This window comes from Salmo salar, chromosome 18 (assembly GCF_965601325.2).
Source record: "Salmo salar chromosome 18, fSalSal1, whole genome shotgun sequence".
Taxonomy (NCBI): Eukaryota; Metazoa; Chordata; class Actinopteri; order Salmoniformes; family Salmonidae; genus Salmo; species Salmo salar.
In genome coordinates this window covers 91011333-91028449 of record NC_138308.1, presented here as the reverse complement: position 1 = coordinate 91028449, position 17117 = coordinate 91011333, and the positions used below count along the sequence as shown (strand labels likewise).

General features: G+C 43.5%; 2 protein-coding genes across 7 annotated transcripts in view; both read left to right on the top strand.

Annotated features, from left to right (window-relative positions):
• LOC106578042 (protein Shroom4) overlaps nt 1-4786 on the top strand; it is a 104057-nt gene extending 99271 nt beyond the window's left edge. For all 4 annotated transcript variants that reach the window (XM_045701588.2, XM_082965298.1, XM_082965297.1 and 1 more), the window contains one exon: nt 169-4786. In XM_045701588.2, the coding sequence (XP_045557544.1) occupies nt 169-327 (159 nt within the window). In that variant the 3' untranslated portion in view covers nt 328-4786. The remainder of the gene's footprint in view (nt 1-168) is intronic.
• Nucleotides 4787-8032: 3246 nt separating this feature from the next.
• The window catches only part of LOC106578043 (H(+)/Cl(-) exchange transporter 5), a 30517-nt gene continuing 21432 nt past the window's right edge, over nt 8033-17117 (top strand). The window contains exons 1-2 of one of the 3 annotated variants that reach the window (XM_014156597.3): nt 8033-8332; nt 10188-10340. In XM_014156597.3, coding sequence (XP_014012072.3) covers nt 10196-10340 — 145 coding nt within the window. In that variant the 5' untranslated portion in view covers nt 8033-8332; nt 10188-10195. The other 2 variants (XM_014156596.3, XM_014156595.3) reach the window with 2 other exon arrangements.

Sequence of the window (17117 nt, the reverse complement as noted above, 5' to 3'; positions counted from 1 at the left end):
CATTAGAGATGTGGCTCAGTTGGTAGGACATACAAAAAACATATACACGTACTACTGGTAGTTGCTTTGAGTCAAAGTGTCTGCTAAATGGCATATATTATCATATGATTACTATACCAGTGTTGTTATTATTGATGTGTCAATCAATTAAACTCTATCAATCCACAGCACCGTGACTACAGCCACTACGTGAAGATGAAGGCAGCATTACTGGTGGAACAGAGACAGCTGGAGGAGAAGATCAGACTGGGAGAGGAACAGTTAAGGGGGCTGAGGGAGAGTCTGGGGTTAGGGTTAGGGCTGTCTATGGGCTATGGACACTATTAAACCAACCAGGAAACCTTAAAGCTGGGGTTAGGGCTGTCTATGGACACTATTAAACCAACCAGGAAACCTTAAAGCTGGGGTTAGGGCTGTCTATGGACACTATTAAACCAACCAGGAAACCTTAAAGCTGGGGTTAGGGCTGTCTATGGACACTATTAAACCAACCAGGAAACCTTAAAGCTGGGGTTAGGGCTGTCTATGGACACTATTAAACCAACCAGGAAACCTTAAAGCTGGGGTTAGGGCTGTCTATGGACACTATTAAACCAACCAGGAAACCTTAAAGCTGGGGTTAGGGCTGTCTATGGACACTATTAAACCAACCAGGAAACCTTAAAGCTGGGGTTAGGGCTGTCTATGGACACTATTAAACCAACCAGGAAACCTTAAAGCTGGGGTTAGGGCTGTCTATGGACACTATTAAACCAACCAGGAAACCTTAAAGCTGGGGTTAGGGCTGTCTATGGACACTATTAAACCAACCAGGAAACCTTAAAGCTGGGGTTAGGGCTGTCTATGGACACTATTAAACCAACCAGGAAACCTTAAAGCTGGGGTTAGGGCTGTCCATGGGCTATGGACACTATCACATTGACATTGCCATGGGAAGAGCCTCAGTCTTGGCTTGGGTCTTGGTCTAGAAATAGAGGACTTTGTTGGACTGGTTAGGGATGGGACATGGGAGGATGGCCCTGGGGTATGGGCACTAATTGAAAGGCCAGGAAGAAGAGAAGGTTAGTGGGTTATGGGAGAGCCTGGGCTTGGGGTTGGAGATTGGCCTGGGGTATAGGCACTATGGGGAGACAGCCATCCTACACACAGACCCTAGAGGATGGGACATGGGTACCACTGAACAACCCCAGTGTGTCCTTAAAAAGTGCTGCCCACTTTTCAAAAACACTTCAGTCCTTTTTCTTGACACTCAACACTTATTGAGAGAGTGTTTTAAGTCTTCGCTTGGCAGTATTGGTGCAGTAAAAACACACACCTACTCTTTGGTGTTACATTGTGGATCTTTAACTTACCGACATGATCCTCACAATCACACACTACGTGGTCATTGAAGTTGTTGTTGTTTAGTGAGCGTGTGTTACTGAAGAGGCCTGGAGAAAGTATTTATTTATTTATAACTTCTCCTCTGTAGACGACAGGGAGACTCTAGGGTGCTAGACGAGTGTTTTTCGTTAAACTGTTGAATATAATCTAATCTGTGCAGAAAAAGAGAGAAAAGCTCCTTCTTTCTCTCCACTCATAATCCATTATGTCCCAATATCTTCTCTGCCGTACTACTTAGCATCCGTGGACAACACATTATTCACTACATACTCAGTAGTTTACAAGTGTGAATGTTGAGATCCCAATCACATACAGTTGAAGTCAGAAGTTAACATACACCTTAGTCAAATACATTTATACTCAGTTTTTCACAATTCCTGACATTTAATCCTAGTAAAAATTCCCTGTCTTAGGTCAGTTAGGATCAACACTTTATTTTTAGAATGTGAAATGTCAGAATAATAGTAGAGAGTGATTTATTTCAGCTTTTATTTCCTTCAACACATTCCCAGTGGGTCAGAAGTTTACATACACTCAATTAGTATTTGATAGCATTGCCTTTAAATTGTTTAACTTGGGTCAAATGTTTCGGGTAGCCTCCCACAAGCTTCCCACAATAAGTTGGAGGAATTTTGGCCCATTCCTCCTGACAGAGCTGGTGTAACTGAGTGAGGTTTGTAGGCCTCCTTGCTCGCACACATTTTTTCAGTTCGGCCCACAAATTTTCTATAGGATTGAGGTCAGGGTTTTGTGATTGCCACTCCAATACCTTGACTTTGTTGTCCTTAAGCCATGTTGCCACAACTTTGGAAGTATGCTTGGGGTCATTGTCCATTTGGAAGACCCATTTGCGACCAAGCTTTAACTTCCTGACTGATGTCTTGAGATGTTGCTTCAATATATCCACATTTTTTTCCGTCCTCATGATGCCATCTATTTTGTGAAGTGCACCAGTCCCTCCTTGTAACGGCTGTCTGAAGAAGTAGACCAAGGCGCAGCGTGTTGAGAGCTCATATTTAATTGAGACACTTTGAACAAACCAAGAAAATGACAGCCAAACAGTTCTGTCAGGTATAACAAAACACTAAACAGAAATTAACTACCCAGAAACTCCAAAGGAAAACAGGCTGCCTAAGTATGACTCCCAATCAGCGACAACGATGTACAGCTGTCCCTGATTGAGAGCCATACCAGGCCAAAACAAAGAAATACAAAGCATAGAAAAAAGGACATAGAATGCCTACCCAAATCACACCCTGACCAAACCTAAATAGAGACATAAAAAGGGCTCTCTCAGGTCAGGGCGTGACACTCCTGCAGCAAAGCACCCCCACAACATGATGCTGCCACCCCCGTGCTTCACGGTTGGGATGCTGTTCTTCGGCTTGCAAGCCTCCCCCTTTTTCCTCCAAACATAACAATGGTCATTATGGCCAAACAGTTGTATTTTTGTTTCATCAGACCAGAGGACATTTCTCCAAAAAGTATTATCTTTGTCCCCATGTGCAGTTGCAAACCGTAGTCTGGCTTTTTTATGGCGGTTTTGGAGCAGGGGCTTCGTCCTTGCTGACGGCCTTTCAGGTTATGTCGATATAGGACTCGTTTTACTGTGGATATAGATACTTTTGGACCTATTTCCTCCAGCATCTTCACAAGGTCCTTTGCTGTTGTTCTGGGATTGATTTGCACTTTTCGCACCAAAGTCCGTTCATCTCTAGGAGACAGAACACGTCTCCTTCCTGAGCGGTATGACGGCTGCGTGGTCCCATGGTGTTTATACTTGCGTACTATTGTTTGTACAGATGAATGTGGAACCTTCAGGCGTTTGGAAATTACTCCCAAGGATGAACCAGACTTGTGGACGTCTACAATTTTCTTTCTGAGGTCTTGGCTGATTTCTTTTGATTTTCCCATGATGTCTTGCAAAGAGGCACTGAATTTGAAGGTAGGCCTTGAAATACATCCACAGGTACACCTCCAATTGACTCAAATGATGTCAATTAGCCTATCAGAAACTTTTAAAGCCATGACATAACTTTCTGGAATTTTCCAAGCTGTTTAAAGGCACAGTCAACTTAGTGTATGTAAACTTCTGACCCACTGGAATTGTGATACAATGAGTTAAGTGAAATAATCTGTCTGTAAACAATTGTTGGAAAAATGACTTGTGTCATGCACAAAGTAGAGGTCCTCACCGACTTGCCAAAACTATAGTTTGTTAACAAGAAATGTGTGGAGTGGTTGAAAATGAGTTTTAATGACTCCAACCTAAGTGTATGTAAACCTCCGACTTCAACTGTATGATCCAGATACCTGCATCACATCTTACACCCTGGGGTTTGACACTTCCCCTACACTACCACCACACCATGTCTTGGAGGATGTATATTGGTGTAGGGTGAAGTTTCCCCTAGAAGCTGATCCTGTGTCAGTTTTCTATTTCCCCCACTAATGGTTAAGGTGATGATTGGGTGATGGGAAGCTGATCCTAGATCTGTACCTAGGGGAAACTTCATCCCGGAGCCCTAACACTACCACACCACGTCTTAAGAGTGTATATTCATGCATTTGTTGTTGTTTATTATTACATGTTGTGTACAGTGATATCCATTTGTTATAACTGGAATCCATCCTTGTGTGTAAATATGTCCTGAGAAGTTCATCCATATGTCAATTAATGTAATCTGCATGTCAACCAATGTCATTTGTATGTCATCCTTATGTCAACTAATGTCATCTGTATGTCAACTAATGTCATCTACAGTATATGTCATATGGCAAAGTTCATCCAAATACAATTGTAACCATTTTTTTTTTAAAGTGTTGGCTGTTTGACCAAAGCATGCACGAGGACACACAAACAAGACAACGCTGCTTCGTTGATGAAAATATTACCCCTTAAGAAGAGCTGACCATACTTACTGTAGATTGCTGTTTTAATTTCAATGCCAAAGGAGTATGTATACTTGTTTTGTTGAAAATTACACAGAACATCCATGCTGTGTTGGTTTTTACTGTATGCGTCCCAAACCGGACCCTCTTCCCTACATTGTGCACTACTTTTGACCAGAACACTACGGGCCCTGGTCAAAAGTAGTGCACTATGTAGGGAAGAGGGTCCCGTTTGGGACGAGGCCTGTGTATATTGACATGTATTACAGCCTACTGTACTGTTTATCGTTGTATTATAAAATCTCGCAATTATGGGGTTGGGACCAATCCAAACGTACAGTTAAGTTGAAAATTAACTTAGTCAGGTTAGGATTTACTCCTAAATCTAGAATTATACGGATGTGTATTTTGTTTTCTGTCATTTTTATTTGATTTATTGCTAAAATCTTTTTGTAAAAAAAAAACATGTGAGACGAGTACCATAATTAATAATACTATTTCAACTACCGTGCGTTCTGAGTCGTGATGTGTCTGTGTGTGTGTGTGTTCCGAGTCGTGATGTGTGTAGTGTCTGTGTTTGTGTGTGTTCCGAGTCGTGATGTGTGTAGTGTCTGTGTGTGTGTGTTCCGAGTCGTGATGTGTGTAGTGTCTGTGTGTGTGTGTGTTCTGAGTCGTGATGTGTGTAGTGTCTGTGTGTGTGTTCATGAGTTGTTGTGATTGATGTTGTCATTTAGCGTAACTAATAGTTAGGTAAACAGAGCAGAAATGAAAAATAGCGAGAGAGACTGTGTGTGTGTGTGTGTAATACACTGAACAAAAATATAAACGCAACATGCAACAATTTCAAAGATTTTACTGAGTTACAATTCATATAAGGAAATCCGTCAATTGAAATGAATTCATGAGTCCCTGATCTATGGATTTCACATACAGATATGCATCTGTTGGTCACATATACTACATTACCAAAAGTATGTGGACACCTGCTTGTCGAACGTCTCTCTCCCAAATCATGGGCATTCATATGGAGTTGGTCCCCCCTTTCCTGCTATAACATTCTCCACTCTTCTGGGAAGGCTTTCCACTAGAACATTGCTGTGGGGACTTGCTTCCATTCAGCCACAAGCATTAGTAAGGTTGGGCACTGATGTTGGGCGATTAGGCCTTGCTTGTAGGCATTCCAATTCAACCTAAATGTGTTCGATGGAGTTGAGGTAAGGGCTCTGTGCAGGCCAGTCAAGTTCTTCCACACCGTTCTTGAGAAACCATATCTGTATGAACCTTGCTTTGTGGATGGGGGCATTGTCATGCTGAAAAAGGAAAGGGCCTTCCCCAAACTGTTGGAAGCACAGCTTCATCTAGAATGTCATTGTATGCTGTAGTCTTAAGATTTCCCTACACTGGAACTAAGGGGCCAAGCCCGAACCATGAAAAACAGCCCCAGACCATTATTCTTCCACCAAACTTTACAGTTGGCACTATGCATTCGCACAGATAGCGTTCTCCTGGCATCCGTCAAATCTAGATTTGTCTGTCAGACTGCCAGATGGTGAAGTGTGATTCATCACTCCAGAGAACGAGTTTCCACTGCTCCAGAGTCCAATGGTGGCGAGCTTTACACCACTCCAGCCAACGCTTGGCATTGCGCATGGTGATCTTTGGCTTGTGTGCGGCTGCTCAGCCATGGAAATCCATTTCATGATGCTCTCGATTAACAGTTCTTGTACCGACGTTGCTTCCAGAGGCAGTTTGGAACTCGGTAGTGAGTGTTACAACCGAGGACAGATGATTTTCATGTGCTTCAGCACTCGGTGGTCCCGTTCTGTGAGCTTGTGTGGCCTACCACTTCGCGGCTGAGCAGTTGTTGCTCCTACAAACAGTTGTTTGCACTTTACAATAACAGCACTTACTGTTGACCGGAGAAGCTCTTGCAGGGCAGAAATGTGACAAACTGACTTGTTGGAAAGGTGGCATCCTATGACGGTGCCACGTTGAAAGTCACTGAGCTCTTCAGTAAGGCCCTTCTACTGACAGTGTTTGTCTATGAAGATTGCATGGCTGTGTGCTCGATTTTATACACCTGTCAGCAACGGCTGTGGCTGAAATAGCCAAATCCACTAATTTCAAGGGGTGTCCACATACTTTCTTTTAAAAGTAGGGTTGTGGCTCAGAAAACCAGTCAGTATCTGGTGTGACCATCATTTGCCTCATGCAGCGTGACACATCTCCTTCGCATAGAGTTGATCAGGCTGTTGATTGTGGTATGTGGAACTTTGTTCCACTCCTCTTCAAATGGCTGTGCGAAGTTTCTGGATATTGGCAGGAACTAGAGAATGCTGTCGTACATGTCGATCCAGAGCATCCCAAACATGCTCAATTGGTGACGTGTGGTGGGTATGCAGGCCATGGAAGAACTGGGGCATCTTCAGCTTCCGGGAATATGTACAGACCCTTGCGACATTATCATGCTGAAACATGAGGTGATGGCCGCGGGTGAATGGCACAACGAAGGGCCTCAGGATCTCGTCACAGTATCTCTGTGCGTTCAAATTGCCATCAATACAATTTGCGCCATACAATAACCCCACCGCCACCATGGGGCATTCTGTTCACAATGTTGACATCAGTAAACCGCTAGTCCACACAACGCCATACACACTGTTTGCCATTTTAATAGCAATAAGGCCCGGGGGGGTGTGGTGTATGGGTATATGGCCAATATACCACGGCTAAGGGCTGTCCTTAGGCACGACGCAGAGTATATTGGTATATTGGCCATATAACACAAACCCCTGAGGTGCCTTATTGCTATTATAAACTGGTTACCAACTTAATTAGAGCAGTAAAAATATATGTTTTGTCATACCCGTGGTATACAGGTCTAATATACCACGGCTGTCAGCCAATCAGCATTCAGGGCTTGAACCAACCAGTTTATAAATCCACATCAATGCTTAAAATACATCAGGAGAATTAGATTTGTAGTGTAGTTGTGCTTTAATTCAAGTGCACAGGCACCTAGCATTATTTGGTTAGCAGTGTTTCTGTAGCAGATGAGATGGAGTTTGCAAAAGAAATGGCCAATGGATTGACTCAAATAATCCGCTCCCATGTGCAGGGTGCATTTTAGAATGGTGTTTTCCTGTAAAATGCATTTTGGAACATTTTGTGCGTAGGCCTGCCGCCGTGTGCACATTGCTGCGCCTAGAATGTGAAGAAATAATAGTTGATAAACATTTGAAGCTAAACATTCTGATCTGTTCCATCAGCCTTATTAATTGATTCGGCCTATAGCTTCACTACACTATTTTGATAACGCATCAGTGGGGATTAAGAAGTGAGAATACACAATGCCCATAAACGAGTGTAGTGCGAGTACCCGAGTATACCTTCCACTAGTGTTGTCTGCTAATCCAGGACTAGTAAAGGCCTAGTGCACTACTTTTTGCGAGGGAAGTATTTTGTATTCATTTTTGTTTTAATTCAGCACCTCTACTTCCCACAGCTATGGAATCACTATCAGTGTAGCAGGAAGTACCTTCCAACAGTTGACCCGTTTCTGCCGGGCTAGAGAAAGAGGTAAAGAAAGAAGGGGAAAAGATGGATGAAAGAAAGCCCCCCCCCTGACTAGTTTGACCCTGCAAGGCAGAAAACAGATGGATGTTTTCCTAAATGTGGGTGGGGGAGGGTAAAGGGAGGGAGGGGTAAGGGAATGAATGAAGGAGAGAGAAACAGCTGATTATACATCCATGGACACAGACACACACTCTCTTTTTCTCTCCTCCATCCATCTATCATACAAGCCTTAATGAAACACTTATAAACATAAGTCTGCTATGAGGGGGTTGTGGAAAGGAAGTGGCCCTGACCTAACTCAGGAGGGAGGGAAATAAAAAGAAAGAAAAGAGAAAAAGAGGGAGAGACTACAAAGAAGAAGGCACCAACTCGACTACGGAAGAAGAGGCCTAAAATCCCCACAAGGTGTCTCTATTTAGCTCTCACGTGCAGTAAGAACGGGAATCAACAGTTGTTTGTAAGCAACTGCACAGAAGTTCTTGTAAGTACAGAATTTTAGTTCCCTTATAGGAAAGTTAGCATATTATTATATTCGTTGAGTTAATATTCAATACAGTAGAATATGATATTGAGGGGGGGGGGGGTATTCAGTATGATAAATGTGCTTTGTCAACAGTTGCATGTTTGTTGTAAGCGGGGTGAGTCAGAAGAACAGACAAGTTGAAAGTTGATCCCTTTAGCGGACCTGAGGATAACCTGATCTTTGCCACTAACACGGTTTCTTCAGCTGGTAGCTTGAAACTGTCACGTCAACATCAGTCGGTGTCGTGTTCATTAGGAACCAAACAGAATGAAACCGTGAGGGATTTAGCTGAACATGTCCGAAACGTTTATTTTCAGTTACAAAACGTTTTGTTACATTTAAAAACGGTGTGCACTAGACTATGACCTGAGCTGTCTGAACAAAGACATAAAAACAATCAACGGGAACAACTTCTATTCCAAAGAAGATGACATGGGTTTTGGCAAGCTCTGAACTTTCTGCATATGTTTTAAATCTTAACTTGTAAGAAGTGACGCGTCGTTTTCCGTAGACGTAGGATTACAAAGAAACCAACAACTTCAAACATGAGCTACGTTCAGTTCGCATGAACGTTTGCTACGTTGCGGAACGGGTTGTACTCGACACGTCCCCCCCCCCCCCCCCCCCCCCCAAAAAAAACGTTATTGTACATAATTGAACTTGTGATGTACGTTTTGTCCCGTGTGGCGGGGTGTGTTGAAGCGGTGAGTGACGTGTTTAACGCTGCAGTGGCCATGCTGACAGCGATCCCCAACCACTCCCAGTTTATCAAATGGTCGTTTAGAGCAGCACCGTTTACGTCAACGCAAAAAAACGTACTGAACGCAGACCAGGAAATGTAGTAATTTGTCTACTGTCGACAGAAATAATGAATCAATCGTCGTCACAAGACTAATATGTCACTACTTGGCTAAGCGCACACATACAAAGGTCTTGCTCTGATTGTATTCCGTGTAGGGAATGTCGATGTAGTAAAATAGAGTAGTCTAGAATTGACCATAACATACCCCGATCTGGGGGGGATTACCATATAATATTAACACTAGCCTAAACGGTAAAGTGTTTCAACTGTGTAACAATAATCAGCTGTTGCAGACAATGTTACAAATGTAGCAACAACACTTACTGTATCCGCTTATCGGTTGATCATGTGTCTAGAGTTACAGTGTAACTTGCTTACTGACTCATTCACTGATGTTGGTACATCAGCTGGTACAAGGTAGCAGCAGCCAGACGTGTGAGTAGCTACGTATAGATGTTAGTCTTGTGTGAAGTTTAGCCTACTCCGTTAGAAGGTAAACGTGTAACATATGTCAGGGAAGGGACGTTGTTATTCGTTAGAAAAGTGGAGTGTGTGTGTGGATAGTCGATTATCAGTTATCGCGTTTTTGTTATCGTTTGCATTTTTTACGACCCACCAATGTTTGTCTTCAGCATAGGATATCAAGAAATCTATTCGTTGAGCAAAATGTTTTGACTTCTCTATAGCGATATATATATAGGGCATTGGGATGCAAATCCTAAATACGTCCCGACAACTACATCTGTGTGAAGGGGAAGTAGCCTACGATATGTCAAACCGTATTTAACTTCGTCCTCTTGTCTGGTGAACTACATATTAGTCAAGCCGGGGAGAACAGTTGTAGGGAGTTTCTCATTCTTTACAAAGTAATGTTTCGATATTGGAAGAATTTATATAGAAAATACACATCGAATAACGACCGAGGTATATTCAACTTTAAGTTAATACTTATGAATATGTTGTTAATTGACAGAAACGTATAATCCAAACATTTTCTTACTCCATTAATAGGCGCTGGAATGGACAACGCTGGGTATTGCAACGAGACCTATGAAAGCCTTCACAACCCGGCTAGCGATGACGAGTTGGTCGATATAGCTGGAGTCACGCTCGATTTCTCCAACACCGAGGACGTGCCACCTCTAGACCCCGAATACGGCTCAGGTACGCGACTACACTACCGGGGGAGAGAACTAGACGCTATGAAATAATAGTTGGGGAGTCATTGCTGTGTCTGTTTTTTGTGAGTTACAACTGTTTGGATTTTGAGTGTTCGTGAGTGGGGTTAATTCAAGACATGACAGTTGTCTACAGAAACTACTTTGATAAGCTATCGCCCTCCTGCAGCACAGCTGCATGGTTCTTCATTCAAGTCGATGTGTAATCTAACTCATCTCCTCTGACAGTAGCCCGACACTGCCTGGATACTGGTGATTCTGTGATGATGTCACAGCCCCTATTAAGCCTTATTTGAAACTTGCCTTTGTGTTTCTGTGGTCAGGCCAGGGTTCATATCCATAAAGCATCTCACTCCGAATAGGAGTGCTAATCAAATTTTCTTGGTCCATGTACACATGGTTAGAAGATGTTATTGCGAGTGTAGCGAAATGCTAGGATCAGCGGACAGGGGGAGGGGTACCTAACATAGCAGGCATAAAATAAACTCCTGGAACTAGGTCCCCCACATTCTGGGCTGCGTTCAGTACGTTTTTACTTTCTGGAACATTCAATTGAAAGGAAACGGTGCTGTACTGAACGGCCAAAGTTGGGGAATGGTGTCCACATTGCCCATAAATCAGCACTCCTACTCTGAGGCTTTGTGGATAGTACCCAGGTTTCTGGTCTGTGGTCAGATTCTAACTCTTTCACCCCACTCATTCACAGAGAAGCTTCTCCACTGTAGTATTTTCTAATGTCCTCACATGGAATCATTTATTTTCTTCCGTCCAAAAGTATTTCCACAGTATAATATATTCCTTGTTCTCCGAGATGTAAATCACCAATTTAAACTGCTCTTTAAACTTCATACTCCTTCGGAATAAATGTTAATCAACGTAGCCTAGCGACAACTCCTCTGTCACACGTCTGTTACCGTGGTAATTGTCAGTCAATGATTACACCAGATCACGCTGTTCCAAGACTAAATGTTGATTTCTACAGGGTCAGGTGAGGGGGAAGGTTGGAGAGAGAGACGGGGAGGGAGACAGAGGCAGACCGATAGAGGGGGGAAGTTTAATGCAGTACTTCCCCCCCCCCCCCCCCCCCCCTATTATACTCAATTCAACATGCTTTATTATTGGTATGACATAAGTACATATTTGTATTGCCAAAGCAGCATTGTGAACTGTGAGATTGTGGCCTTCTCCTTCATCTAAGCCTATACAAATCACCCTCCTTCCTTCCTCAGTACAGCATGTCTCCCCTCTTACGACATCTCTGACTGGAACCTACCAGTTTCTCTGGGATCCTGACTCACACATTGGCCTCATTCCATTTCAGTCACAAACCCCTTCTCCTGGTCCCTAGTATCCCTTGAATGGTTAGCAATAGTGCTACAGGCTGTTATGAGGGCAATGTAGTCATCACCATGTTTCTTACTTCTGTCCAGTCATTATAGATCTGGGAACACTGACTGTAAAGGGCCTAGAAAGCAAGGGGCTAGTCTACAAAGAATCAAAATGAAACTGAGCCAGGCAACCACAAGAGCCTCCCCCACGTCTCACTAGTGTCACAGCTCATTGGGTCACACAGCCCATGTCACACAGCAGCAATTATGCAAAACCCCAGCCTTAATCTAGTAGAATCTATTTCCCAATGCCACCAAGCCCCTTGGCCTGTTTCCCAAGCCCCTCAACCTATCACAGGCTGGTTCCCAAGCCCCTCTCCCCAACACACTTTCTATACCATGAGTAAGTTTTTCAGAGTATTTTCAGGGCATTTTCTCCCAGTTAGTATTAGCCAGAGTGTGGCTGGTTGATTCCCAGTGAGATGGTTTGGGAGTACTGGGGACAGAAAGCGTATGAGAACCTTTTGATGGAAGGGAGTAAGATTAAGGACCCTGTCTTTCAAAGATAATTCGTAAAAATCCAAATAACTTCACAGATCTTCATTGTAAAGTGTTTAAACACTGTTTCCCATGCTTAATTAATGAACGTGCACCTGTGGAACTTGCAGGTGCCTTGGTGGAAGAGTTAAAGTTTGCTGAAAATAAACGCAGATGACAGTGAGAGGACGTTTATTGTTGTTTAGGCCCCTAGCTTTGGACGCTACTTCTCTTTTTTTCTTCTTATGCTAGTTTCTCAGATAGAACAGAGGAACTATCTGAATGGAGCTTGTAGAAATGGCAGTTCATTCTTCAGTCACATGTTTTCCTAAAGTGGACAGAGTGGACAAATAAGAATTACAGTATGCATGACTTGGGTAGTGTCCCAAATGCCACCCGACTTCATGATTTGTGCACTACATTTGACTAGAACCCTGTGACTTCACTTGTAACCAGGTCCACTACCTAGTGCATTGTTACTAAAAGGGGATACAGTGTCAGGTGAGACTTGATCCTGTTTTGTGAGAGAGTGTAAAAATGATAATTTTCTAATTAAAATCTGATCTTACATGCTGACCACACCGCTCGCGCTCCATCGCTCGCATGTTTGATTTTTGTCCACCCACACCAGATGCGATCAGGACACGCAGGTTGAAATATCAAAACGAACTATATTAATTTGGGTACAGGTCGAAACGCATTAAACATTTATGGCAATTTAGCTAGCTAGCTTTCTGTTGCTTGCTAAGTTGTCCTGGGATAAAAACATTGGGTTGTTATTTTACCTGAAATGCACAAGATCCTCTAATCCGACCATTAATCCACAAATTAAAGGGTAAACCAAGTTTGTTTTCTCGTCATCTCTCTTCCTTCAGGCTTCTTCTTCTTTGGGCTTTATATCTCACACACATGATCAATGAACCCTCCAGGTACAAACCCAAATCTGTTAACACGGGCACCCTCATAGATATCATCCTAACTAACTCGCCCTCCAAATACACCTCCGCTGTTTTCAACCAAGATCTCAGCGATCACTGCCTCATTGCCTGCATCTGTAATGGTTCTGCGGTCAAACGACCACCCCTCATCACTGTCAAACGCTCCCTAAAACACTTCAGCGAGCAGGCCTTTCTAATCGACCTGGCCCGGGTATCCTGGAAGGATATTGACATTATCCCATCGAAGAGGATGCCTGGGTATTCTTTAAAAGTGCTTTCCTCACCATCTTAAATAAGCATGCCCCATTAAAAAAATGTAGAACCAGGAACAGATAAAGCCCTTGGCTCTCTCCAGACCTGACTGCCCTTGACCAGTACAAAAACATCCTGCGGCATTCTGCATTAGCATCGAATAGCCCTCGTGATATGCAACTTTTCAGGGAAGTTAGGAACCAATATACACAGGCAGTTAGGAAAGCTAAGGCTAGCTTTTTCAAACAGAAATTTGCATCCTGTAGCACAAACTCAAAAAAGTTCTGGGACACTAAAGTCCATGGAGAATAAGAGCACCTCCTCCCAGCTGCCCACTGCACTGAGGATAGGAAACACTGTCACCACCGATAAATACACTATCATTTAGAATTTCAAGAAGCATTTTTCTACGGCTGGCCATGCTTTCCACCTGGCTACCCCTACCCCGATCAATAGCCCTCCACTCCCCACAGCAACTCGCCCAAGCCTCCCCCATTTCTCCTTCACCCAAATCCATATAGCCGATGTTCTGAAAAAGCTGCAAAATCTGGACCCCTACATATCAGCTGGGCTAGACAATCTGGACCCTCTTTCTAAAATGATCTGCCGAAATTGTTGCAACCCCTATCACTAGCCCGTTCAACCTCTCTTTTGTATCATCTCCGATTCCCAAAGATTGGAAAGCTGCCACGGTCATCCCCCTCTTCAAAGGGGGAGACACTCTAGACCCAAACTGTTATAGACCTATATCTATCCTACCCTGCCTTCTAAGGTCTTCGAAAGCCAAGCTAACAAAAAGATTACCGACCATTTCGAATCTCACCGTACCTTCTCCGCTATGCAATCTGGTTTCAGAGCTGGTCATGGGTGCACCTCAGCCACGCTCAAGGTCCTAAACGATATCATAACCACCATTGATAAGAGACATTACTGTGCAGCTGTATTCATCGACCTGGCCAAGGCTTTCGACTCTGTCAGTCACCACATTCTTATCGGCAGACTCAGCAGCCTTGGTTTCTCTAATGACTGCCTCTCCTGGTTCACCAAATACTTCTCTGATAGAGTTCAGTGTGTCAAATCGGAGGGCCTGTTGTCCGGACCGCTGACAGTCTCTATGGGGGTGCCACGGTTCAATTCTCGGGCCGACTCTCTTCTCTGTATACATCAATGACATCGCTCTTGCTGCTGGTGATTCTCTGATCCACCTCTACGCAGACGACACCATTCTGTATACTTCTGGCCCTTCTTTGGACACTGTGTTAACAAACCTCCAGACAAGCTTCAATGCCATACAACTCCTTCCGTGGCCTCCAACTGCCCTTAAATGGAAGTAAAACTAAATGCATGCTCTTCAACCGATCGCTGCCCGCACCTGCCCGCCCGTCCAGCATCACTACTCTGGACGATTCTGACTTAGAATATGTGGACAACTACAAATACCTAGATGTCTGGTTAGACTGAAAACTCTCCTTCCAGACTCACATTAAACATCTCCAATCCAAAATGAAATCTAGAATGGGCTTCCTATTTCGCAACAAAGCATCTTTCACTCGTGCTGCCAAACATGCCCTCGTAAAACTGACCATCCTACCGATCCTCGACTTCGGCGATGTCATTTACAAAATAGCCTCCAACACTCTACTCAGCAAATTAGATGCAGTCTATCACAGTGCCATCCGTTTTGTCACCAAAGCCCCATATACTACCCACCACTGCGACCTGTATTCTCTCGTTGGCTGGCCCTCGCTTCATACTCGTCGCCAAACCCGCTGGCTCCAGGTCATCTACAAGTCTCTGCTAGGTAAAGCCCCGCCTTATCTCAGCTCACTGGTCACCATAGCAGCACCCACCCGTAGCACGTGCTCCAGCAGGTATATCTCACTGGTCATCCCCAAAGCCAATTCCTCCTTCGGCTGCTTTTCCTTCCAGTTCTCTGCTGCCAATGACTGGAACGAACTGCAAAAATCACTGACGCTGGAGACTCTTACCTCCCTCACTAACTTTAAGCACCAGCTGTCAGAGCAGCTCACAGATCACTGTACCTGTACATAGCCCATCTGTAAATAGCCCATCCAACTACCTCATCCCCATACTGTATTTATTTATACATTTATTTATCTTGGTCCTTTGCACCCCAATATCTCTACTTGCACATTCTCATATATATATAATATTCTGCACATCTACCATTCCAGTGTTTAATTGCTATATTGTAATTACCTCGCCAACATGGCCTATTTATTGCCTTATCTTACCTCATTTGCACTCACTGTATAGACTTTTTTTTTTTTTTTTTCCCCTACTGTATTATTGACTATGTTTATTCCATGTGAAACTCTGTTTGTCAACTGCTTTAATTTATCTTGGCCAGGTCGCAGTTGTAAATGAGAACTTGTTCTCAACTAGCCTACCTGGTTAAATAAAGGTGAAATAATAAAATAATATATGGCGGTTGGCAACCAACTTTAAGGTGCATTACCACCACCAACTGGACTGTGGACCTCAGTTCATCTTTCAATCACCCACATGGGTATATGCTCCTAAAAACCAATGAGGAGATGGGAGAGGCGGGACTTGCAGCGCGTCAAGCGTCACAAATAGAACCAAGTTTTATTTTAGCGCCTGGCCACGCAGACGCTCGCGAGCAGTATTGGTGCAATGATTGAATAACATGTATGTGTACATTTATTTTGCAGCGCACGCGGGCTGTGTGGTCAGCATGTTATAGAATGATAATTGCCTGAAATAGTTGTTTCCAATAATATTTGTCCTCATTACACAACTGCGTAATTGTATTTTATTATGTCTTATCAGTAGTGGTACATAGATTACATATTACAGCCAATTATCCAGCCATCTCGGGGGGGGGGGGGGGGGGGGGGGTTGTGTGTGTGTGTGTGTGTGTGCTGGAGGAGGTCCGGAGTCCATGTGATTCACTGCTACAATGTGTTTTTTAGGTTGTTGCAATGAGACGAATTGTTAATTTTTAAACTTCTCTTCTGTCAGCTGATTCAGCATACTGAGCTAACCTTACAGAGGAGCTCTATCACTCATCTCATTGGGGCTGTTTCCCCGACGCACATTTTTTAAAAAGTACTTTGAATGGACAATCTGAGGCTCAGTCTGTGCTGGGGAAACTAGAGTTTCACTTCAAGTTACAATCATTAACACAATTTTTTTTTTTTTTTAAGGTTGTGTGTGTGTGTGTTCATCTGTGGTCCTGGACTGAGCTGTGGCTTTCCTATAACCTAGATTTTGGGGTTCAGATCAGCTATTTTAAAACTGTGGGTTGAAGCAGAGGCTGCGTTCATCCTGATGTGATGCAGGGTCTTCCTCTGGGTAGCCTGCCCTTCATCTAGTGTGTGTGCAAGCGTGGGATTTGATGCTAGGTTCTGTAGGCGCGTCTCTTCCTTCAGCTAACCTCCTGTAAAGCTTGGCTTGCTGTACTGTATGTCTCTGTGTATATAACTGGTTTAGAGTAGTACTTGAGTACTCCATTCAAGGTTTGTATTTGTTTACTAATGATCAAATACATGTACTTGAAATTTTTCAAATGGAACTATTTAGCATGTCTCATTTGCAAGCACTGACAACATGTCAAACTCTTAAGATGCCAGGCAGGCAGACAGACATAGTTTCTCTTCCCTTTAGAAACCAGCCAGGCGTGTCCTGTCATCACCTGAGATCATTTAACCCCACAGTGACAAT